This window comes from Euleptes europaea, chromosome 5, assembly GCF_029931775.1.
Source record: "Euleptes europaea isolate rEulEur1 chromosome 5, rEulEur1.hap1, whole genome shotgun sequence".
Lineage (NCBI taxonomy): Eukaryota > Metazoa > Chordata > Lepidosauria > Squamata > Sphaerodactylidae > Euleptes > Euleptes europaea.
In genome coordinates, this window is record NC_079316.1 from 93,331,563 (window position 1) to 93,357,037 (window position 25,475).

General features: G+C 41.1%; 1 protein-coding gene across 5 annotated transcripts in view; it reads left to right on the forward strand.

The window, feature by feature from the left end:
- The first annotated feature begins 980 nt into the window (after window positions 1–980).
- Window positions 981–25,475, forward strand: part of HERC4 (HECT and RLD domain containing E3 ubiquitin protein ligase 4) — a 36,269-nt gene continuing 11,774 nt past the window's right edge. For all 5 annotated transcript variants that reach the window (XR_008933325.1, XR_008933327.1, XR_008933326.1 and 2 more), the window contains exons 1-14: window positions 981–1,259; window positions 3,043–3,202; window positions 7,213–7,289; window positions 7,829–8,050; window positions 8,491–8,582; window positions 10,841–10,971; window positions 12,302–12,462; window positions 12,873–12,949; window positions 16,508–16,629; window positions 18,364–18,423; window positions 18,535–18,646; window positions 19,116–19,305; window positions 20,884–21,056; window positions 22,727–22,846. Coding sequence is in view for 2 of the 5 variants with exons in the window: in XM_056849451.1 (XP_056705429.1) it covers window positions 1,010–1,259; window positions 3,043–3,202; window positions 7,213–7,289; window positions 7,829–8,050; window positions 8,491–8,582; window positions 10,841–10,971; window positions 12,302–12,462; window positions 12,873–12,949; window positions 16,508–16,629; window positions 18,364–18,423; window positions 18,535–18,646; window positions 19,116–19,305; window positions 20,884–21,056; window positions 22,727–22,846 (1,947 nt within the window). In the remaining 3 variants the exon portion in view is untranslated. The remainder of the gene's footprint in view (window positions 1,260–3,042; window positions 3,203–7,212; window positions 7,290–7,828; window positions 8,051–8,490; window positions 8,583–10,840; window positions 10,972–12,301; window positions 12,463–12,872; window positions 12,950–16,507; window positions 16,630–18,363; window positions 18,424–18,534; window positions 18,647–19,115; window positions 19,306–20,883; window positions 21,057–22,726; window positions 22,847–25,475) is intronic.

Sequence of the window (25,475 nt, forward strand, 5' to 3'; positions counted from 1 at the left end):
AGACGCAAGGCGGATTACACAGAGTGGGTTAATACAATTGACAGGATGGGTCATTCAGTAAACAGTGCAATAGAGCCAACCAGAAGTCTAAAATCAGAACTGAAGCAAAGCATACGTATTAACAAGACACATTCAGTGATTCAGAAATTACATAGTATGATCTTAGTTTCAGCAAACTATACATGTTAGTGTAGACCACAATCCCTAATAATTTATCCAAGTAACTTTGGCCTTTTATGCAGGGATGTTTTCCCTGAGGTCACCCTTGCCAGCTGCTTCGGGGCTTTCTTTTGATTATGCATGCTTTTTCTGCTTGTCAGAGGTTGCCTCGCTCTCCCTGCGGATTTTGCCTGCGTTTTCCAGATTCTGGCTAACACAGGCAGTCAAAGAGATTAAAAAATCCTTAGCAGGCCCTGGCAGGGTCTCCTTGGCATGGATATTGAAGTCCCCTGGTACGATCAGTGATTTGAACCGAGGATATTCAAAATACCTTGCTTCCATAACTAAGGAACAAGCTGACCACCCAGTACATTTAAAATGTGCCGTGGTAAATTTTTATTCAGGTCAATATCTGAATAAATCAATACTCTTTTAAATTCTTGGCTTGCTATACTGCCATCCTGACTGGTTCAGTAAATGGTTCACATGATACGTTATCCCCAAAGCAATGGGGATGGGAAAATGTAACAACTACATAGTTAACAGATGTTGGCTGCTTTGAGCTCTACATATATCAAAAGAAGCAGGGAAGTTCTTCAAAGCTAGAAGATATACAGAAATCAAATTTTTAAAGTATAATTTTTCAGCAGTCTTAGAGCTACCAGCCTTACAAAGAAAACTGACCATTTTACCACAGTTTTTTATTTGGGCCAGTCAAAATAATTATGAGAGCTGAAAGTTGTGAATTCTTCTGTAAAATAGTAACCCTCCTGAATTCTGGTCCTGACTTAGTTTGTTTTTCTCCTTGCAACAGTGATGCTGAAAGAATACCTTTGAGCACCAAGCCTTGATGATCATTGAGAGGAGTGGCAACATGTTGTGTTGGGGAAATGCCTCATTTGGACAGCTTGGACTGGGGGGCATCGATGAAGAGGTTGTACTTGAACCCAGAAGATGTCACTTCTTCATAAACAAAAAGATTCAAGATGTAGGCTGTGGACTAAGGCACACTGTATTTGTTTTGGATGATGGGACTGTGTATACATGTGGATGTAATGATTTAGGACAATTAGGACATGAAAAATCCAGAAAAAGACCAGGTAAGTTAAATGCAGTGCCTGGTGGATATTATGTGTATTTAGGTGTGATGGATGCGTGTGTATGATAGAGGGTGACAGTTGTATTTGCTTAAGTTAATATATTTAATTTGATGCATCAGAGTAATTAACAGTGCTTGTGATTAATACTGCTTCCTTAAAACTGATTTTCAAAAATCATGAAGCTTAAAGCTTTAGAAAGTAGCTCATATAAAAAAAAACTTATCTAGATCTTGTGTGGCCTGCCATATTCACACACTTTAGAGAGAACTTACAGTGTGGCAGCCTGTGTCCTTCAAATCTTTTTGAAATGTTGTTTAAGTTGAGAGATGGCAAGTCCCAGTTGATACATGCGAGAACTGCTCTATATGAGAAGTTTTGTACTTATATAGGTATGAAGGATCCTTGTGTATTTGAACTGTTCCCCCTACAAAATATCTCAGTTTAAAATCTTTCTCATTCAGTAGCACAGTGAGTTTTGAATTGACAAGCCACAATTGATGTACAGTAGCATCATTTTTGGCTAAGGTAATTCTTATTTTAAATGTACATGTGTACCTGTTCACAAGTACAAAATCTTACATGTGAAGCAATACTCATATGTATTGAAACATGCACAATACCAGTGGTAGTGACCAAAATAAAACTTGAGATAGCTTTGCTCCATAAAATGGTCACATGAATTGTCTCAGGGTAGTTCATGGAATGAGTACTGCAGAAACTTTTGCCTAGATTACTGAAGTGTTTCCATAATTAGTAGAGCTTCAAGAAGATAAACAGATGTCCTTTTTGACTTTGTTGTCACACTGCGTGAGGGAATTATCTAACACATACGTAAAATTGCAAAAATGCTTAAAATTTGTATGGCAGTTTTGGTGTGCTTTGAATGTGGACTTTGGTTATTTTTGCTACCTAGAGAAAGTCTGCTATATGAAAGCAGAGTACAGTTGCCATTTTTGTCATTGGAGGGTTTGTGTACTACATGAGGAAGCTTGAAAGTTTTTTTAATATTTTAAATTATTTATTATGACAATAGAAACGTAACTTTCAGTGGTTGTATAAACGTGGGTGCTTTTGTCTTCCATTGGTGCAGAGGACCCATTAGTTGTATTGAAACAAACGTATTAGAAATTTAGAGACATAAAAATGCATTCTACCTCAGGAAATGTATTGACTCCTCAGCCCTCAACTCTGTGTGTGTTGTTCTCTATAATTAAAAAAATAATTAATCCTCATTGAGCACCAGGAAATAATAATGTGGTTTCCAGGATTGTGCCTTTTGGGTTATGCAATATCTGATGATGAGTAAAGGAGGTTTAATACATTTATTGGTGTACTTTTTTTGCTTTTCAAAATCTATATAAATGGGAAATTACATCCATATCAAGAAACAAAGAACAGATGTGCAGTAACACAAATATCAAGCATGTGATTGACAAATGAACATTTTTATAGCCATGACACCACCTTCATTCTTATATTTCCCTTAGTTCTGACCTTGTTCCAGTATACAATGAACAGCTGCCAGTTTTGAGTAAATGCATTCTGCGTAAAAAATTTCTGTCTCACAGATACTTACATAGTTCTATTTTAGCCGCAAGTGTGTTGAGCTGACTTTTTTTTAGTCAGCTATCCACTGAAGGCAATAAGTCAAGTTTTTGCCAGTAATAATCTTGCTGTTACTCTTACGTGGTGGGGTGATGTTATGGCTGTTTTAAGTATTCTGAAAATGCCTTGGCAGTTGCAGTACAAAAATTATGTAACCTTTTTTCTTTGGTAATTACAGAGCAGGTTGTTGCCCTGGATGCTCAAAATATTGTAGCTGTTTCATGTGGAGAAGCCCACACATTAGCATTAAATGACAAGGGACAAGTCTATGCATGGGGTTTTGCAGTAGATGGACAGCTTGGCTTGCCTGGAACCGAAGAATTGATTAGAGTGCCCAGGTAAATCATAGTCATAATATCAGGTTATGTGCACCTCTTAGGAGAATGCTTGTTTTAACATTGCCAAAAGGCTGTATTTGCGCCATCAGTACACATTTAAAATATTTCAGGTTTCACTTTATACAACATGTGCTGCATGTGTAAATTCCAGAGGAGTGGTAGGAAGTGTCCCCCCCCCCCCCCCAGTTCATGATAGGTGGCCATAAGCACACTGTTGTCTCTCAGCCTTAGCTCCCATCTGCCATATGGGGGTAATATTTGTCTGCATTGCATGGTTGTCATTTTTGTATAGGGTCCCTGTATTTAAAATCAAATGGAAGTACTAACTTACTGTAGACGAACAACACAGCTATTTTATTAATTAATATAACACACAGATGTAGAAAATGAAAGGGATAAGAAAGAAAAGGCCAAAGGGTGGATTCTAGCTCCAGTCCAGAATAGAAGCATCTAAATTTAACTCTTTAATGTTCATGTTACTATAATCATAAGGATGACAGGATGCAGTTAGACAAGATATGGTTGGATCTCTTGTCTCTTTTAAACTTCTGTTAATAGTATCCATAGGGGGCCTTGAATGTATGTGAAACTCATTGGGTACTCTGAAGAGCTATATAAATGCTAAGTATTACTTTTTTCTTATCAGAAGAAAACTGTTTCTAAGAACTAGCTTGTGTTATAAATGACACATGTGTTTTACTGACTTATGCTGTATTAATCATAACTCTGACAAAAGAACTAGCATGGGTCCTAATAATTTAAAACTAGGCTAAGATTTTTAAACCTTAAGTGTATAGATATAATTAATTTTTACAAAATTAAGTTAGGAATCCTTTTGAATTGAAACTAATTTTACCAGGTGTAAGAAAGAAGATGTACCCTATATACTTACGTATAAGCCGAGTTTTTCAGCCCAAAAAAAGGGCTGAAAAGGGCCAACTTGGCTTATATGCGGGTCAATACGGTAGGGGACCACCACTGGCGGTCCACGCGCCTTCCCTGCGGCCTGGGGGCAGCCAGCAGGGCCTTCCTGCGCTCAGGCAGGCCCTGCAGCTGCCCCCCCCCCGGCCCGCACGCCTTCCCTGCAGCCTGGGAATGGCCAGTGGGGCCTTCCTGCATGCAGGCACACCCTGCCGCCGCCCCTGGCCCGCGCGCCTTTTCTGAGCCTGGGAGCGGTCAGCGGGGCCTTCCTGCACGCAGGCAGGGCCCCACGGCTGCCTCTGCTGCCGGCCCGTGCGCCTTCCCTGTCGCCGCCTCCAGCTGATCAGCGGGCCTCGTCCTCCCGGTGAGTAAGGGGTTCAGGGGCTCTTCTCCCTCCCCCCTAGGGTGGCGCTGGGGTCGGGGTGGGTGTGAAGGGCCCGGGAGGGGGTGGCGCTGGGGTCGGGGTGGGTCTGGAGGGCCCGGGAGGCCTGGCGGAAGGGCGACCTGGGGCAGGGGCATTGTGTAAGCCGACCCTCGGCTTATATGCGGGTGCCTAATTTTTCCCCGTTTTTGGGGTGAAATTTGGCACCCTTGGCTTATACACGGGTCGGTTTATACATGAGTATATACGGTATATGTTTGTAATTTGATTGTCTATTCTGAACTTGAAGCATGGAGTTACCAGCAGAGAAATATAACTTGTATAGTTGTATAAGCAGCATGTTTTTCACCAGTTAGTCTCATTACTTATGCAGTATTAAAACAGTACATTAATACATATTTGAATGCCATAGTTGGCAGAGCATTAATTTACAAAATAATGTTCAGGGATTTTAAAAACAAATGTCTCGGTTTTGTTCTTGATTTTGACAATTCCTTTAATTATTTAATTACAATAAATAGAAGTTCTAACCTGGCAAAGTGGAGTATACATATTAAAGTTTTTTGAGCGTTTGTCAGGCCATTTCCTCCCCCTGCCCAAGCAATTTCCTCTGCCAGCTTACTAAAGTGGCTTCTGAAATACAGGACAAAAGTGGTTTGAGAATTTATTACTGTGAGTTGGTGGTAGAAGAATGGTTAAATGAATCTTGATGTCCGCCTTTGAGTCATGCAGACATACCTTGGTCATCTTGAATAGCAGGAGAGGAAGAGATGCATGTGGTGACTACACCTTTATTTCCCAAAATCGATGTAGTTTATTTGATATTTTTTAGTCTCTCTTAATTTATTCTCAGCGGTTAGGAGATTATGGGTTGAGCCTTTTTTAATGAGTGATCATTCTACCACTCATTTTGACATTATCAACTAATCCCCAGAGAGCAAGTCTGTCCAAACTGACCCCATATCAGAAAACCTTCTCTGGAATACCAAGAAAATGGATTCTTCAGCATGGAATGGAGGTTGATACTCTACTAGCTTTGAACTTATTTAAGAGGCTAATTCCAGAAATAGTTAATGCACCTGACCCACTTATTGCTTTAAAATCATTTGAGGACCTCTTGGAGGCCTTTAAACCACTATTTGAAGGATCCTTGTACCCCTTCCAATTTAAGGGGAAGCATCCCTGGTGAGACTGGGAGTGCCATCAGTTAAGGAAGGCTCTCCAAAGTTCTGGCAGGAATTTTAGGTCCTCTGAAAATTATGAGCACTTGAGACTGTTACTCCATGTTAAAAGAAAATGTAGAAACTTAATAAAACTAATAAAAAAGTATATCCAAAAAGAGAGGGAGCTACTTATTGACACCTCTAGGAAAAAGGACACAAACCGATTTTGGTCCCTGATCTCTAAAGTGAGTCATCAACCCACAGTGGAGACCTTTCTTCTCAAAAGTGGGTTCTTTTCTGAGCTTTTTTCTCAGTCACACCCAATGGTTGTTCTGTTTCAGTTTTGCGTCCAGAATTTACCATTTTGGCCCAAAGTTTCTGCACTAGAGATAGAAAATCTGATCAATAAATAAAAATTGGGAAAGGCCTCCGGTCCTGATTTTTTACCTCCAGATCTTTTCCCCAGTAAGATCAAATGGTCAGCCCCTGTACTATCAGAGGCCTTTACGAGAATAAAGGAGTCAGGCTTAATTCCTAAGAAACAGGCAATCATAGTTCCAATTTACAAGAAAGACAACAAGTCTCGACCAGGGAATTATTGCCCAATAAACTATCTTTGTGTCCTCAACTGGGCCTTCTTTTCCCTTAGCCAAGCAGCACTTGAGCTGCTTCAAACACAGTCTGTAGTATGCCATTGGGTTGGAGTGGAGGGCTCTTGTATGTATATGTGTGTGTGTATGGGTAGAAGGATGGAAGTCCCACTGAATGCACGCAAACCTTTCTATGTGCCCAAACGGATTACAAGATGTATATATTCATTGTCAACTTTGCCAATGTGTGTATTCTTTGTCAACTGGCTTCTATTATGTTAAGTGTTTGTAGCCTCATCTTGGAGAAATGTTTCTGTTAAGTTGCATCTGTTAAGTAATTTTCGTCCAGCAGAAGTGGGAGGCAATTTTACTGATTTTCCCCTCCTGTTGCAGACCTTCCCATTTGCCACTCTTGCTGTTACGGGAGGGCTCTGTTCCCCAGGAACACCATTTTTAGGGAGCACAGTACACTGTGGCTGGAGGGTGGGAAGCAGGAAACTCTCCTTCTACTGATGGAAATGACATCAGCAGAAAATTACTGCTAGATCCAGCCCATGGTGATAGAATCAAAATGTCTTGAGTGTCGCAAATATTTTCTTTGAAATCTGGACAAATAGAGGAGAGTAAACTCTTCTTAAACCTTCCTCTGTGATTTGTTCTGCTATAAATATGTTTTATTTTCAGCTGTTTTCTTTCAGACAGACAATGTGTAACTTGTTTTGGAGACCTCCATGCTTTAATAAGCGATAGATTGGAAGTTACAGAGCAGCACTTCTTATGATGGTTCTGTGTAGTACTTAAAATGATGTTATGATGTTATAAGTTACGATAGTACTGTGTAATACTTAAAATGCCTTTAGCCGCGTAGTCTTTAAATGCTTAACATGCATTTCTGTTTGTTTTCCTTCATTTCTTGCTTTGAAAGACTGATCCAGTCTTTTCTTGTTCCCATAGAAACATTAAAAGTTTATCAGACATCCAAATAGTGCAGGTTGCCTGTGGCTACTATCATTCACTTGCACTCTCCAAAGGTAACCAAACCTTTTGGGCTGTCGTTGCAACTCATTTTAAATTTACAAATAAGAATGTAACACACACCCCTCTCTCTCTTATTGCCTGTCACACTTTGGGTGTGTGCGGACATCATTGTGTTTCTTTCATTCCTTGCTGTCAGACTGAGAAGGGGTTGTATCAGTGACATTTTACTTCTGTCAGAAATCGTAGCATAGGGATGGGCTTTAAGTGGAAGTCTTTATTCTTCAGATATAGTAGGGTGGGTGATTAGAGTGCCATCCCAGCAAGAGCTTGCCCTCTTTTCTAACAGTTTTATATCTATAAGTGTGCGAGAGCTGAGTTATTCATGTAACACTAACCCCTGAGCAAAAAGGCATCTTGGGTGAGCTGCAGCTTGCAACAGCATAGTCTTTTTGCAAATTCAGAAATGCCTGTATTTGCTCACTCGTTATTGCTGCCGCTTGAACTTTGTGATGTAAAATAATGGAATAATTATTAGAATGAGAAATGGTTATGATTCTTTATTTTAAATGTGTCTTTGTTTTTTCTTCCACAGGGAGTGAAGTTTTTTCCTGGGGACAGAATAAGCATGGTCAACTAGGTTTAGGCTATGAATTTAAAAAGCAGACTTCTCCACAGCTGATAAAATCTTTACTGGGAATACCTTTTGCCCAAATTGCAGCAGGTGGCGCCCATAGCTTTGTACTTTCTCTTTCCGGAGCTGTCTTTGGGTGGGGACGCAACAAATTTGGTCAGCTTGGTCTTAACGATGAAACTGGTAAGTGCAGTATACTCCTTTGTGTTGTTTCTTTATTTTGTATGAGCAAATTGTTTGTCTTTAAAAAATAAGCAAGGACAAATAACGATGCTTTGCTCCTGCATGCTAACTGGGAGATCCACTGAAACACAGGAAGTTGCTGAAGGAAATTGTGGTTCTCGGTGCAGTGAAGATTGAAGATTGTTGATCTGTTACTTGATGGCCCTGCAGCTCTATGGATGCTTTATTTATTTTTACAATGGCATTTTCAAAAAAGCAAATAGTTGTCCTGCACTGTTTCATAGAAATTCTAACTTTTAAGCCAAAAAATAGGAGAAGGTTCCTTATAAGAGAACACGGATATTGAAAAATGAGATCAGTAGCTGATTATTTTGAAATGGTTTTGCCTATAGTTTGTTTCAACATGTATCTTACATGTACTGAATTATTGCAACTTTCAGATAGATACGTTCCTAATCTTCTAAAGTCACTAAGATCTCACAAAATTGTTTACATCTCTTGTGGAGAAGACCATACTGCAGCTCTTACAAAGGTACCGTACTAGAAACGAAGCTCTTATCAGCCTTTAGTGTCAGGCATTAGAGATAGATGGAGTGGGGGGGCGGGCGGCGGCGGCAAGGGACGTGTTCACCTGTGCTGAAACTTGCACAGTTCAAGCTGCTGGGCTACGTGTTCATTCACAAATAGGAAGGCTGTTGTCAAAAGCTGCCAAGCTGCCTCACATGGCATAATGGTGAACAGCAGCTGTGTATAGAGAAGGGGGAGGAAGAACATTTCCACCACCATTACTCACCAGTGGGTCTTTTCTTCAGATACCATTCCCTGTAAAGGCGGGCATGGGTTGTGAACTCTCCCCCCACATTAGCCTTCTTGAGAAGTACGAGTTGCATGTTATATTTAGCCACTTTCCCCCTGTCTTCCCCCCCCCCCACACTGCATACTAGTGTTCAACACATGGGAGCGTGAATCAGCAACCTGGCATTTCAGTGGCTGGTATTTTCCCCAAGTTGCTGTGTTATAACAGCACTCACATTAGTTGGAGTGGCTGGCAGATAATGATTAAATTAGTGCTAACTGTTGGGGGAGGGGAGAGATAGGTGAGCTCGAGCTTGTATTGCTTCCAGGTCCCTTAGCTTACAAAGATTAATTTTTTTCTTCCCTCTCCATGCATGGCTCCAGTAACTTTGCCAGTGGCTCCCTTAGTGATGGATATCCTTTTTGGTAGTGCCAGAGGCTAAGGTCTATCTTTCCATGCTTAAGTGTGTGGTTGTGTAACATACTTGCCATTTTTAAGCAGCTCTTACTATATATGCTCTCTTTTAAATTCCAAGTGAATATGTAAATGTAAGTACATTTTTACTTAGTTTCTGTTGTGTATGAACAAATACCACAGGTTTCCCTTTTTCTGTACAGTAAATGTAATTTATATTATAAGAACTTGAACTCTTATTTAATTTCTAAAACTGTTTAACTAGTAGCAGGTAGAAATAATTTATGTGATCTTTTGAATATTCCTCTGCAGTTCTTGAAGTTATTCTTGAAATAAAACCTGGAGATGAAAACAACAGTCCTCTTAAAGATCAAGCACAATATCCACACACAGTTTTTTTAAACCATTCCTTTTCTCAATCAGATATTACTAGTAATGTAGGACAGCTTCTTTTTCTTTACTCACTGGCAATAAGCCTTTAAATAAAAACTCAATTATGTACTGACTATGATTCTTTCTTTAAAAATGCTGACCTAAACTTAGATTAGATTTATCCATTCAGAACCATAACGAGATCAGATAAGCTGTTTCTAACCTCTTGTTAAAATGTAGTAAACGAGGCTGTTGCCTTTCTCCAACAATGCTGCTATTTATTGCTTCTACCATCAGCTGGGTCTCCGGCAAATGAGAAGGGGGAAGACAGGTTAATATAAAAGAATATTGCCCAATAATTTTATATTGGTACAAGCGAAGAGGATGATCCTGTCTTTTGCTTGCAGCCAGCACTGGAAGAGAATTAGTTCATTTACTGAAAATATTTAGAGCCTCCTTTTCTTTGAAGACAAATGTCAAAGTGGCTTGTATAGCAAAGCTTACAACAGTCCATCCGGGTCAAAATACCTCATGGACAATAACCAGCCCCCAAGAACCCGAACCTAACATCTGTAAGATTTTTCAGGTCTTGTATTGTGTTGTCATGACAGCAGCAAGCCAGAGACAAATCTTCCTTCCTCATCCACCACTGACTCCTACAACCATGGATATGAATTCAAGCCCACTCTTCACAGACTTTCTGCAAACTTAATTGGGGAGGTTTGCAGACTTCACTTATCCTTCATAGAATCATAGAGCTGGAAGGGGCCTTACAGGCCATCTAGTCCAACCCACTGCTCAGTGCAGGATCAGCGTAGAACATCCCTGACAAGTTTTCAGGGTTCTTCAGTTGATCTTGAGCCAGGTTGCTGGCCGTGGAACTTCTGTTGCTGCTGGCGTTCCTACCCCTCAGCCAAGGTGGGAAGGATGTAGGGAGCAATCTGATGATTCTGTTTTTTTTTTTTTTTTAATTGCAGATTACTCAGACACTTTAAAATTTAGTACTATGGAGCTATTTTGTTCTTTACACTTTCATGTAATGAGGATGATCAGTGTAGTATCTGTTGTATAAAGATTAACATCTTTGTGTGAGCAGTTAATTAGGAAAGGCTTTTAGTATTTTTTCCCCCTAAAGCTGTAACTGACAGTTTGTGAACATGTGAAGTTTGTCGCCTATCTATTGCCTTCTAACCCCCCTCTTTTTTTAGCAAGGAGGGGTGTTTACGTTTGGAGCTGGAGGCTATGGGCAATTGGGTCACAACTCTACTGGCCATGAAATAAACCCAAGAAAGGTGTTTGAACTTATGGGGAGCACGGTCACACAAATCGCCTGTGGAAGGTAAAGTGTTATCTTGGAGTGGGGCTACAAATAGTTGCTCCATTAGTAATCCTTACCCGTTGCATGCCCTAACACAGAGGGCATGGCGATATGCTGTAAAGAAAAGGAACTGTGATTTAGACAACTCTGGGTTTATAGGACCCAAGGGATAACTTAAGTGGGTTGACCCTAATGCAGTTCAAAACTGCTTAATTGGATTGGCAGATAGCTGCCTAGGATGCTTCTTTGAAAGCAGAAAAGTATAGAGCTTATTTAAATAAACAGACACGTTCTACAGGTACAGTAGCTTTCTGTGTCTGGATTGTGTTTTTAGAAAGCAGGTCTGGATCTTAAAAATTGTGAGCCTTTCCTCTTCCCACAGCAGCTGCCCTGGTGGACAAAACACCATGTGGCATGAGGCGCCTCAATGAAGAGGAGGAATCAGGTGAAATGGCTCTCCTCTTCTGTGGGTGGAGCAAGCTTTTTGTTTGTGTAAGAGCAAGAGGGGCAGTTTCACCCCATTCCCATTCTACACTGAAGCCCCCTGGGCTGTGTGGCATTGTGTCCACAACACACTCCTGGTCCCTCACCCACTGGCATTTGGAGGTCACCGGGGAACAAGTGTGGAAAAGGGGAAGAGTTGGGAAATTTGCCTCTAATTTCCTTCTGCTTGCAGTTGCACAGAAAATACACAAAGCTGCCTTCTACTGAGTCAGACCATTGGTCTGTCAAGGTCAGGATTGTCTGCCCTGACTGGCAGAGGCTCTCCAGGGCGTCAGGTGGAGGTCCTTCACATCACCTACTGCCTGATCCTTTTAACTGGTGATGCCAGGCATTGAACCCAGGGCCTTCTGTGTGTGCAGCGGATACTCTAACACTGTGCCCTGGCCCATCCCTAGTTCATAGGATCCCATATAATTCTCTCTTGAAGTTCCAACTGTTGCAACTGTCTTGAATCTTTTTTCCTCTGAAGTTATTTATTTCCTGTAATGGCTACAGGTAAGTAAAGGCAGAGAATGAAAATGGCAGCTCATCATTTTTTTCCTTGTAACCATCCATCCTCTGATATTTGCACGTGTACAGCTGACTAGATGGTCGGAGTTCCAGCCACTGCCGTGCTGTTCTGTGAATGAATGTCTTGTTTATGGCATTAGCTGGAACACAGACATGCTGCTCTACTCAACTGCTCTGCTACTTCATTATCTTGAGGAGGTGGAGTCTCAGGGCCCTCCCAAACTTACAGTGGCAAATTGAGCATTCTGTTTATATTGTATTTTGAATGGCTCTGTGTAGGTACCACAGCATTCTCAGGCTGTTTTTGAATGTCATATTATTTCTCTCTCTGCCCTAGGCAGCACACGTCTGCATTTGTTCCTTCAACTGGAAGAATCTATTCTTTCGGTCTGGGAGGGAATGGACAGTTAGGCACAGGATCAACCAGTAACAGGAAAAGCCCCTTCCCAGTAAAAGGAAATTGGCTTCCTTATGGTGGCCAGATCCCACCAGATTCAGGTAACTGCATATATATGTCAAGCATCTATTTGCCTATTAAGCCAGTGAGTCATTGTTAAATGTGTCATTACTATGAGTCAGGGAATCAATTCATAGATATCATCATCAGATTTTGAGGCTCTATCTGCTGTAATAAATAGTGTCTCCTTTACAAGAGGAATCTAGTTTCTTGCTGAATGCATTCACCTCTGTAATAGTGCCAAATCATAATTGCCAATGTAACTCCTAACAGAAGGTTTCTGATTGTGATGGTAAATGCCGGCATACAGGCTTGTTCTTAGCAAAGTTATCTGATGATAGTCTCCTTGCATTTTTCAAGTTCATTTATATCTATGTGATTAAAGTACCAATGTCAGTGTAATGGTCTATTTAAATTACTTGGTTTTAATCATATCTGATTTTAATTATAGATGGTGAACAATATTATTGTGTAAAGAGGATTTTCTCTGGTGGAGATCAAAGCTTTTCACATTATTTTACTCCACAGGTAATTCATCTAGTTTTTAAAATCTCTAAACTGCCTTCTGTGTTGAGTATGGGGTATTGGGTTTTGTTTGATATCAGGAGCCTCAACTTTACATTAACATCACTTACCCTTTACCTTATTGAAGTACTGTTAAGCTATAGCTCCGGTCATATAATTTCAATTGTATTTATTTTTTACCTTGTTATACCTCGTGTTTCCCAGATCTGCAGTTGTTGATGCTTTAGAATTTGGTGATAAATCATCTAGTTGTGGCCTATAAGTTGAATATAAAAACTTTGCTTTGTTGCTGGCTGATTGTACAAAGTATACAGCATTTGAAGCATGTAAGATTCTTAGTTTGTATCGGGGTCCCCAACCTTTTTGAGCCTGTGGGCACCTTTGGAATTCTGACATGGCATGGTGGGCACAGCTTCAAAATGGCTGCCACAAAATGGCTGCTGCAGGAGGTGGAGTCATCCACCAATGATTACCATAGCTTTACTTTATTCACACAGTGAAGATTCTTGTGCTGTGGTGGGAGCTGCTGCAAAAGCAACATTTTTAAAAATCTACATAGCCAATCAGATCTCCAATAGCCATTCAGAACCCTTTCTGGGAAAAAACCCTGCCTCACTTCCTAAAAACACTTGGCGAGCGCCAGAAAAGGTGTCAGCAGGCACCATGGTTCCTGCGGGCACCACATTGGGGGGCCCTGGTATGAATCATACATCTTTGGTATGTTAGAAAATATATGATACATTCTGTTTGAATTGTTCACAAGTGCAGGCTTTGGCATTTAAAGACAACCGTTGTTTCCTCCCATTAAATACAGAAACAATCATTTCTTTAGGTTACAAAAAGCTATAAACTGGAAATAAAAATTCATACAGATAAGATTCCTTCTGGACTGCACAGTAGATTTGGATGTCTTTGATGGTATTGCCAACTTGATATGTATAATTCCAGTGTACTCTTTATAGCGGGGGTGTTGATGTCATTTGTTATGAGGGCCGGATATGACATAAATGTCAATAGGTTGGGGCGGGCCATGTGTACCAAATAAATAAATAAATACCATAAAATGTAGTGCCAGGTACCAGAGGTACGGACTTCATAGAAGACATAGGCAAAGTCAATTAATGATATTATTTTTCTTATTGTTTTAAGCATGTTTGTATTTTAAGTAAAAAATAATATTAATTGGCTTTGCCTGTGTCGTCTTTACAGTTTATATCTCTGGTCCCTGGCATTAAATTTGATCTGGACTGGGGTGGTGGCTGCCTGGGAACAGAATTTGTGCTCTGGGACTGGAATTACATGTCGCAGAGTGGAATGACAGCCCCTGGGAGTAGCAGAAGCATTCTGGGACTGTCATTCCAGTCCCAGAACACTTCTGCTACTCCCAGGGGCTGCCATTCCACTCTGCAACCTGTCATTCCATTCCCAAACACTTCTGCTACTCCCCAGTAGCTGTCATTCCACTCCTGACCTGTTATTCTAGTCACAGATCATTTCTGCTACTTCTAGGTGCTGTCATTCCACTTGGGGACTGTCATTCCAGTCCCAGAACGCTTCTGCTACCCAGAGGTTGTCATTCCACTCTGCGACCTGTCATTCCAGTCCCTGAGTGACTACTATTTGGGCTCAGAGACTTTAATGGAAAATCTGTTCCGCATTTTCTTTGCAACTTTTTTGGGCTGTAATAATCCCATTATCTCCAGTGGGCCTGTAAGCCTCTCCCATTGTTTCCAATGGGCAATCCTGTCATTCCTTTTAGTACATCCCCTTGTTTGTTTTAGGAATTGCATGGAGAATTAACATTTGGGCAGTTCTTCCTGCCTATAGAGCAGCTGTGCAAGATTGCTGAGGCTTGAGGATAGGAGATCAGTATCTTGCTCACTTAGTCCTAACCCTCAGAAGTTGCCCTAGAGCTCCAGCTGCTGAGGTTTACACTTGGTGAGCAGGAAGCTGCTCATCTTGCTGCATAATTTGAGCAGTGCAATGTAGGGAGGGAAATACATATTTAGGAAATACATATTTAGGGTGTTGGAGGAGACTGTTACGGATACAGTGGATTGTAAAAAAACAACAAATCAGTTGGTTATAGATCAAATCAAGCCGGAACTGACCCTAGAAGCTAAAATGACTAAACTGAGGCTGTCCTACTTTGGACACATTATGAGAAGACAAAGAGTCACTGGAAAAGACAATCATGCTAGGAAGAGTTGAAGGGAGCAGGAAAAGAAGAAGACCCAACAAGAGATGGATTGATTCTACAAAGCAAGCCACGGCCCTCAGTTTGCAAGACCTGAGCAAAACTGTTACGGATAGGATGTTTTGGGGGACATGGATTCATAGGGTTGCCATAAGTTGGAAGCGACTTTATGGCACTTCACACACTCACTCACTCTCACACACACACAGACAGGTCCCTCTGGGCTGTAGCAGGGAAGGAGTGAACAACTTCAGTTCCCCCCACCCCCAGTCAAGCTCCGCATGGGAGGGATTGGAGATCATGCTGTCTCCCGGCCAGGAGACAGCACGATCTTCAGTCCCCCACCCCAAGCAAGCTCCACGTCGGGCTTGGCTGGGGCGGGAAAGGACTGAAGATTGCGCTGCCTCCCGGCAGGGAGACAACACAATCTTCAATTTCTGGGGAGCCCAGAAAGGGATGTTGGAAGGTGGCTGGCTGGGCTCGCGGGCCGGAGCAACCCCAGGAAGCCCGGGAGGGGGGGTGGGGGCTGGCTCCCTCGCGGGCCAGAAAGAAGCCCTCCGGGGGCCGCATCTGGCCTGCGGGCCACACGTTTGACACCACTGCTTTATAGGATCATGACTTACTGTACTGTGAAATATTTTTTAAAGTCTGTTGATTATGAGAATCAGTCTTTAATTGCATGGTGTTATTGATAGAGCTTGTTTTACTCTTGGGCTGCTGATGCAGATGAACAGCCAGTTCCACTGAATGTAATGAAAATCTCCAATGGCGTCTCCACAGAGGCTTCTCGCTGCGGAGAAAATGAAACAATTTAAAATGTAAAATGAGGAAAATGCTCCATAGAAAACAGCGAGGCTACACCACCAAAAAATGTGGTGTAGCAATGCTGCAACTCAAGGGGCCGTACCTGGGGCGAAAGGGGATAGGATGCTGCCTAAAGGCAGCTCTGTCCCCTGGACCCACTTGCCAGCAAGGGCTCCCACTTCTGCGATTTGGCTTCCAGCTTGGCTGCACTGGTGGCAGAGTCCTGTACAGTGGTGTGGCTTACTGGTACTGGCATGAATGCCACCTGTGTCAGCGTAAGTGCCCCTTATCCTGGGATAAATGGGCACTTACGTCCGTGTGGGGTCATGCTGGCTCCAATGCCGATTCGCCCTCCCCTTCAAGATTGTGCTCTTAACCTAAAAAAAAGGGAACATTTATTTATATGTAATACTTCATAAGCAAGAAGTGTAGAATAAAGGTCAAGATGCCAAGTGACTGGAAGAATAAAACTCAAAAACATAAGGGGGTAACAATTTAAATATATTGGTTTGTTATTCAAAAAGCCAGATTTATTGATATGTATAATATGCCAAATGTAGGATTTGGTACCAGCAGATGACTTCAGATGTCCTAATGCTTCAAAGCAAATCTGGACTGTGAATGAAGGCTTCATTCAGAGACTGCTGAGCTGTTCTGGAAGACTTCCTGTGGAGATAGTAAAGTAAGAACTCATTCTGTTTCTGCACTTTGGCCAGTTTTGTAACCACTGGCGTTTTTCTTTTTCTTTTACTGAGCTATTAATGTGACTTCCTATGTGGTGATAGTGTCTCCAACTTGGTAGTTGGTTTTTAGGGTCCCAAAGCATCTACGTTACTAAAGTTTTTTTGCTGGTCAGAGCCAAAGTACTGATCCAGTTATTTTATTTTGTTATTTGCCTGCTTAAAGAAAATAATGGAAATGAGAGTCCTCCATTCAGAGGCAGAGGGGAGGGTGCAAGAAAATTCTCTTGCATTTGAATGCTGATGGGATCCACAACTGTAGTCTCCAGCAGCTGCCAGTAATTCTGAAAATCAGCAGGGAAAGCCTAAAAAACACCCCTCTGCCACAGGATTAACTCAGTTTCTAAAAGCTGGCTGGCAGCTCATGGAGGCAGGGGATTCCTCTGAAAAAATAGTACCAGGTTGCATCTTGTGGTGAGGCACAACATCAGTTCATGGGCTAGATGGGAAAGTTGCTGCAAGTGATCCAGCCTACCCTTCACCCTGTAAAAATCTGCTAGAGAGCAGAAGAACAATCGATGCACTTGTTTTGCATATATGTAGCAATACATGTGAGTTCCTCAGTTCGCTAGCTACTAGAAAGAATTATTGGCTGTTAAACCCAGCCAATATTTATAGTCTTCTGAATGCAGCACTCCTGTTATTTTCTGTGTGGGGCTGATTTGGGGGATTGTTTCACTTGATCATCTCAAAAGTCCTGCTAAACAGTGTTTTTTGGTTAGATTCCTGATCAGAACGTGGTAAGATTTGAATACAGCATTGTACAAGCCTCCCTTGAGAGTCAGTGTGGTATAGTAGTTAAGAGCGGTGGTTTGGAGCGGTGGACTCTGATCTGGAGAACTGGGTTTGATTCCCCACTCCTCCACATGAGCGGCGGAGGCTAATTGGTGAACTGGATTTGTTTCCCCACTCCTACGCATGAAGCCAGCTGGGTGACCTTGGGCTAGTCACACTCTCTCAGCCTCATCTACCTCGCAGGGTTGCTGTTGTGGGGAAGGGAAGGTGATTGTAAGCCAGTTTGATTCCTCTTCTTTAAGTGGTAGAGAAAGTCAGCATATAAAAACCAACTCTTCCTCTTCCTCCTCCACTGCTTGCTGTCCCTCAAGAGGTTATTTTAAGTTACATTTTCTTGTAATTTTGGATATGGTCATTCCTGTGTTCTTAACTAGGCTTTTTTGTATTGAATCTGTTTTATGAGACCATTTTGTGGATCTGTCTGTGGACAGTGGAAAATTTTGAATTGTTGAATGTAACAGATCATTCTAGTTTAAACTTGGATGCCTCTTAACAGCCTTTTAGATTTAGATAATTTGTACTGGTAAATCCAAGTAGGCAGCAATGAAATGTGGAGAAAGTGGAATACAATATTGAAAAATGTGTAACTTGATTTTGGGTGGTATGCTTTTTATAAGACTGAACAAGTTTAAATGTAACCTGCAGCTTGCTCTTATTGTGTCTTTTGATTCTGGCATGAACCATACTTAAGTTTTCACAGCATAGTGGATAGTCTCTCTGAAATATGCTAACATAGACAGTTTTGGATATAGGTCGTCTGTCCAGTTTCTTTTAGTGATAGTAACATGGGCAAAATCAGTCAATGAATAGAATTCCAGCAATAAGAGTTACAAACTATTTCAGCATTGTATTATACTTAAATTTTCTTATTTTTTAAATAGTGAAATAGATGGAACGTTTTCCTCCACTGGCTGCCTAAACGGGAGCTTTTTAGCTATCAGGTGCGTGGGTAGTGTGTCTTATTTTGAACTCCTAACTTTAAAATTATAACGTTAGCTTCTACATAAGTGCATGAAAAGTCTGAAAAATTGAATTTTCTTTTCTCTCTGTAGTAATGATGATCACTACAGAACTAGTGCCAGAGTCTCAGGAATTGATATGAACGCTGCTCGACTTCTTTTTCATAAACTTATACAGCCAGAGTATCCATGCATATCTCAACAGGTTGGTTCTGTAAATCCTCCTAGATGCTGCATAATATTAACTTGCAGATCCTTCTTTATACTGTGAATTTGTAAATTTAGGCTTGTAATGCAGTGTTTGTATTATTTATTTTAAAAATGAAAATTATAATAACGGTTCTGATGTAGTTATGTAAGAAATATTTTTGTGATTTTTAAGTGCTGCATTTCTACTATTTTGAGTTGTAATATGTACAGAATATGCTTTATAGGCCAGAGCAGAAATGGCCATAATTGCTAGGTGTTGTTCTTGTAAGGTCAAGAAACATTTGTTCTGCGGATGCTTACTGAAGGTCTCTGGTGTTTTTTTTCTCTTTATGAAAACACTGCTGTGCAAATGAAGTTTATGTTCCAAGTTTTTCATTCATAATTGATAATGTGCATCAGTTTGTGTTTTTCTTGAAAGTGTTTTAAATTTAAAGCTAGAATCTTACTTTGCACAACATTCCTAGGTGGCGGCTAGTTTGGAGAAGAATCTTATTCCTAAACTGACCAGTGCCTTGCCTGATGTTGAAGCCCTAAGACTGTTTTTAACACTACCAGAATGTCCACTGATGAGTGATTCAAACAATTACATGACACTGGCAATCCCATTTGCTGCAGCGATTGCAAATCTAGAAAAAGCTCCATTGAAAGTACTTGGTAAGCTCTCTCTTTAAAAAAAAACAAAAAACCCTTCAACTATGAAGGTGGACCCTCATTTTATTATGTTACTAAAGAGAAATGTTGCTGCCTGTATACCTTGATATATTCATATGAGAAATATCCATATGAGAAAATAAAAATAACACACAACTCTGTGAATATTTGAGAGTGCACCTCTCTTCCTCAAATTATTAAGCACCATCACCTTCCAAGCTGATTATTTCTCAATCTAAATTAAGTAGTTCTCCCAAGGTGGTGTCTTAACGTAAAATGCCGCAGCCAAAGAGGAAGGAAGAATCCCTGAGCTCTTATGCCCATTGCCACCTGTGGAATAAAGGAACTGTTGATGATCACACTCCTAAATTTAGAAATACAGTCTTTCCTAGTTAGAAAGGTCTTGAAAATTAACATTCACAGCCCTTTCCTGAGCCTTGCAATGGCCAAGGACAGCGTGGCCGAGTTACCCCGGCAGCACCTCCAAAGAGGTTTTCTGGCTGCTGCAAGGCTAAAAAAAGGTCTTTAAAACAAAAATAAAAAATGGGGGAGAAAGCCCCATTGAAAACAGCGATGCTGCACCAAGATAAACCTGGCGCAGCAACGCTGTTGCTGGAGGGGGCATTCCCAGCCTGGAGGGGCTTAGGAAGCTGACTACAGTCAGTCCCGCCCCTAGGAACGCGCCCCCCCCCCCCCCACGGTGCTGCATTTCTCTTCCGGGATTTAGGTCCTGGAAAAGCTGCGGCATCAGAGGAGCACCATGCAGCTCTGCGGCACCCAAGCACCGATGGAACTACCCCCGCTGCCAGCGTAAGTGCCTCTTATTCTGTGATAAGAGGGCACTTATGCTGGCAGCGGGGTCATACCACCTCCACTACACTTTCAGCCCAATCCTCAGGAATGGGCTGTCAGACTAGATTTTAAGCTCCTTAAAAATAGTTCCAAAAAAGAGATTGCTGGGCCTAAGTTTATTTGTCCTGTTTTCTTAGCAACTGGTAAGGTATAATCCTCTGGCTGAGGGAGATTCTAGTCCTGTAGGACCTTAGAGACCCACAAGATTTCCCTTAGGAAGCTTTGACTCTTGAAAGCTTATACCCCAAAAGTCTTTTTGGTCTCTATGACACTACTGGACTATAATTTAGCTCTTCTACTGCAGACCAACAATGCTGCCTTCCTGAAAATACCTTCTGGTTGATTTTATTAAACCAGATTTCTCAAGCCAGCCATGCAAAAGTGTTCAATGATGTGTAAAGAAGCTGTCTTCAATTAAAAATTGAACGTTCAGAGGAAATTCCTGAGTTAGGGTTTTGGCAAAAGTATTCAAGAGTACAAGGGCATGTAGCATCTGATCTTAAATCAAGTCTCGTTCTTGTCTTCTTCATAATACAGTATAAGATTAGAGGAAGCAGCCCCTCCCTTTTTTGGTAACTTCTGCTGTAAGGAATATTCTACCTTGGATAGTGCAGAACAGTTGGTGAATTGATACAACAAATATTAGTTATATACAAGTTCAGTTAAGTTGTGCAATGGTTTTTGTCTGTAACTGCAAATTGCTCAACTTTTTTTGTCCTGTACTTACAGAAAACTGGTGGTCTTTATTGGAGCCTCCATTGTTTCTCAAAGTAGTGGAACTTTACAAGGATGTTGTGGTTCATCTTTTGAAACTGAATAAGATAGGCATTCCGCCTTCAGAGCAGAGAATCTTCACTAGCTGTTTACATACTGCCCTCAAAGTTTTGGAAATTTTGCACAGGGTATGTCACCGTGTATCCATATTTAAATCACTGAGGACATTTTAGCATTAACAGAACTGAAGTTAAACGTTCTTCTGCAGTACTTTCTGGCTGTGTTGGGGTTTGCGGTTGGACTGTCTGGGGTTTGGCATTTGCGTTTTGAGCACTGAAAGGGGCATTTTCTTGTGTTCTCATGAACGGAAAAGGAAATAGAATGTGAGATAGGATTTTTTTTTTAGCTGTTTTAATAGGATACCTGATTCTGTACATCAAGATGTTAGCAAATGGGGCATTTACCCATGTTTACACTGAAGCCACAGTGGGAAGAGTTACATCTGTTTCATGGACTGAGTTAAATTTTATTTTGTGAAGAATTAGCTTCAATAGTATTTTGCTACAGGCAAAACTGCAGAACTTCAATTCTAAACACCTTATAATGGAAGAAATAGGATACAATTTGAAGTAAGTATTTTAAGAGTTCTGCCAATACCCAAATAGCTTCAAAGCTAATGAGTTAATTTTGCCTGGCTGCATGGAGAGAGACTGTTTTCATCAAGGGCAGAGTTGTTACCGTGCTGACCTGGATCTTGGAAGCTAAGCATGGTTGTCCCTGGCTAGTATTTGGATGGGAGACCAGCTGGGAAGTGTAAGGTTGCTATGCAGAGGTAGGCAATGGCAAACCACCTCTGAACGTCTCTTGTCTTGAAAACCCTGTGGGGTTGCCATAAGTCAGCTGTGACTTGATGGCAAAAAAAGGAGTTGTTATCACCTGCTTTGACCCCCCCCTTGTGGATGGGGGTTGATGGCAGGTAGATTTGTTGTTAAATAACCTGTGTTATTAAGCCCCGTGGCGCAGTGTGGTAAGCTGCAGTACTGCAGTCCAACCTCTGCTCATTACCTGAGTTCGATCCCAACGGAAGTTGGTTTCAGGTAGCCGGCTCAAGGTTGACTCAGCCTTCCATCCTTCCAAGGTCGGTAAAATGAGTACCCAGCTTGCTGGGGGTAAAGGGAAGATGACTGGGGAAGGCACTGGCAAACCACCCCGCAAACAAAGTCTGCCTAGTAAACGTTGGGATGTGACGTCACCCCATGGGTCAGGAATGACCCGGTGCTTGCACAGGGGACCTTTACCTTTAGCCTGTGTTATAAATATTTGTAGAATTTAATGTTTTTCTGTTGTACAGCCTTTTAATTTTTTTTTGATGGTATAAGCCTCTTTGAGTCCTCATTGAGTGGAGCTAGGTGGGTTAAAAGCACTTAAATAAAATAAATGAGTGTAGCAATAGGCAACATGCCATAGTTTAAAGTAACTGTGATTTTGCAGTGCAGTGCTCTAAAATGATAAAGAAATGGAATGTCTCAGTTCTTATGCCTAGTTAAACTGAAATGTTGTGCTGAATTTTTAAAAGCTGTGCAAGTTTAGTGTAGGTTGCCTCTACTCAGCTCTTTCTTTCTAGGAAATGTACATGCTTTGAATTTTCGGTACCTGTCTGTGTTCTTACACACTTTGGCATTTATGATATTTGTAAAGAAGAATGATCTTTCCTTGAGTCTGTCCTGTCAAACATGTTTGCCTCAAAAGATGGCACGGCTCCCATAGATGATAAGTCTAAGAGCCTGAAAATGTTTGTAGTCTTAGTGGAATGGGATATAAAATATTCTTAGTGACAAATACCTTTTTTCAAATTTAGGTGAATGAAAAAGAGGGACAAATAATACAGTATGATAAATTCTATATACACGAAGTACAAGACTTGATAGACATAAGAAATGACTACATAAGTTGGGTTCAGCAGCAGGCTTATGGCATGGTAGGTATTCCCATTTTTGTCCGTACCTTTTAAAATGCATATCTAGATTTCTGCATGCCTAATGGATTTTGATTCATGTGCTGGAAGTATTCTTTGTTGGACTGAGAGCGGGTGAATCACTGATTCATTGCTTCCCTGCATATAAAAAAATCCTGTGCACAGAAAGCTTGAGGTCACAGAGAAGGGTTGTAACCCCGCCTTCTCCTTTGCAAAAGGCTTTTCTGTGTCAAGGGATATTCTTTCTACTGTTGGAGTGTCCCCGGAACAGTCGTATCATGCAGCGAGTTGCTTGTGGAGAGTACTTTTTAGTTTTCTTTTCAGTTCTGTGGGGGTCGTCCCCCCCCAAAAATGTGCTTTTTTGAGATTTTCCCATAAAGTTAAGTATGTTGTTAAGCACATGAACAGTGAAAAGGCAGTCTGCGATCATCCTTTTTACATGGCATTGAGAATACAAGCTCAAATGATTCAGGGCACTATGATGTGGTGATGTACACCTTCACATATTATAAAAGTATACCAGTTCTTAGCTATAGAATGGGACCTTAATTTGTGTAAAATACAAAGTGTTCTAGCTGAAAGCACTAGGGTGGGGGAATGGAGATACCTGTATTTGTATCCCCCACAGTGTAGCATTGGTCTTTTCAGGTTAAGTTATCCCAGGGTTGTAACATGAAAGAAATGGAACAAGAGAAAGCTCATACCCTACCAGAAAATATTTTTGTTAGTCTTTAAGGTGCTACTGGACTCTTGCCCTTTTTTACTATTGGAAATGGTGTATCTCAGTTTCTGGTATGTTTGCCCTTTGCTGCCTAACACTATTAGAGGTACTGTTCAAGGTCAGAACATGGATTTTGAGTTTATACCGAAGGGTATCATTGGAAGTTATTTATAAAACAAAAAAAAATTGCAAACTATTTAGAAAAGATGCCTTCAACATTAGAGCAAAGTGATCAAAACACAAATGCCCGCATTCTTCAAATGCTTTCCCCTTCCTTGGGAAATGAATTAAGGGCCAAACTTGACATGGGAAATGAATTAAGGGCCAAACTTGACATGCTGTTCCCCCGCCCCCCAGAGTTGGGTCCAGGATTCCTGCAGCTAGTTTCCCCTGTGGTCACACATCTGTTGTAGGAGGTGTCTGTTAAAAAATAAAGGACAACCATTTTGGGCTTGGAATGCCACCATGGGGGGCAGTGGGAAGAGCTTCCTTTTCCACCAGCCAGTTTCCTGTGCCGAAACAGTGCTGGGGGGGTGGGAAGAGATGTATTTCCCTGTGAGGAAAAAGGGGAACCAGGAGGCTCCCCCCCTCAACAGCATTCCAAGCCCAAATGGGCTGTCCTTTATTTTTTTAACAGACATTCCTCACAGCTGCTGAATGACTGCAGGGAAATGTTCCTCCAACTCAATTCTTTGAAAAAGAACATACTTGGCCCTGACTCATCAGATACACAGATGCACCATTGCAAGAGATGTATGGAATATGTCTTCATCTGTCTGACTCACTCATTCAGTATCAGTGGCTCTTAGAGCCCTTCCTTTGTAATTGTTTAAATCCATCCTCTGAGGATATTATTTTATTTTTGGATCAGAAGTGTCTCTTTCCCTGCTCATATATCTCAACAGCAGTTGGAGGTATTTTTGTAATGACTTGAAGTATAGCAAACACCTTAAAAACTAACAGTTTTATTTGAGTGTAAACTTATGTGGACTAGAGCACACTTTTTCAGATGTCATGCAGTGGCTCCTCACTAAGTAGACCTCTTATGTGGGAACATGAAAAAAAGAAAAGAATCAAAAGCAGGAAGTACAAGGTGAAATGTAATTCTGTAAAATTCAGTCTAGTTTAGCAGGTATAGAGACCATTCACTGGTTTTGTAGAACTAGGTAATGTCTGTACTGGATGGGAAATCCCTGTCTTGTGAAGATACTTAACTCTAGAACAGCTAGATACGGGCCCACAGCAGCACCTTAGACACCAACAAGAGTTTTGGGGTGTAACCTTTCGAGAATCAGCTTCCTTCATCAGATAGCTTTGACTCTCAAAGGCTCATATCTCAAAAAATCTTGTTGGTCTCTAAGGTGCTACTGGACTCGAATCTAGCTGTTCTACTGTGGAACAACATGGCTGCCTTCTGAAACTTAGTAACTTTAGTGAGTAAGAAATCCCAAATCTTTGTTCAGTCCTGAGGGGAAGATAGAATCACACCTCTTAATGAATTATAATTGAGCAACTTCATACTGGATTCTGCACTTGAAGTTATTTTGCAGGAGATTCAGATTTATTGATACAGCATAAGCCAGTAAAACACATGTATCGTTTATACAAAAGTTAAAAAACTATAGCAGTTCAGCCAAAAACATTCCTAATTAAAATTTCCAAATAATTTATGATAGTCTAAAATTGACCAAATTATGATTTAATCTAATATCAATTGCCCAACATAAGGCATCGAACTTTATATGCAATTGCACAAAATTTGGCTACCTGTTTTGCCATTTGGGCATTCCCTTCCCAGAGGAGACACTTAATTCTCCCTTCATCTGAGCTGACTGATTTGGCTGAGCAGGGGAATGATTAACTTACAACGAGCTTCTTCGTATTTTGCCGGAGAATTGTGACTCCATGAGT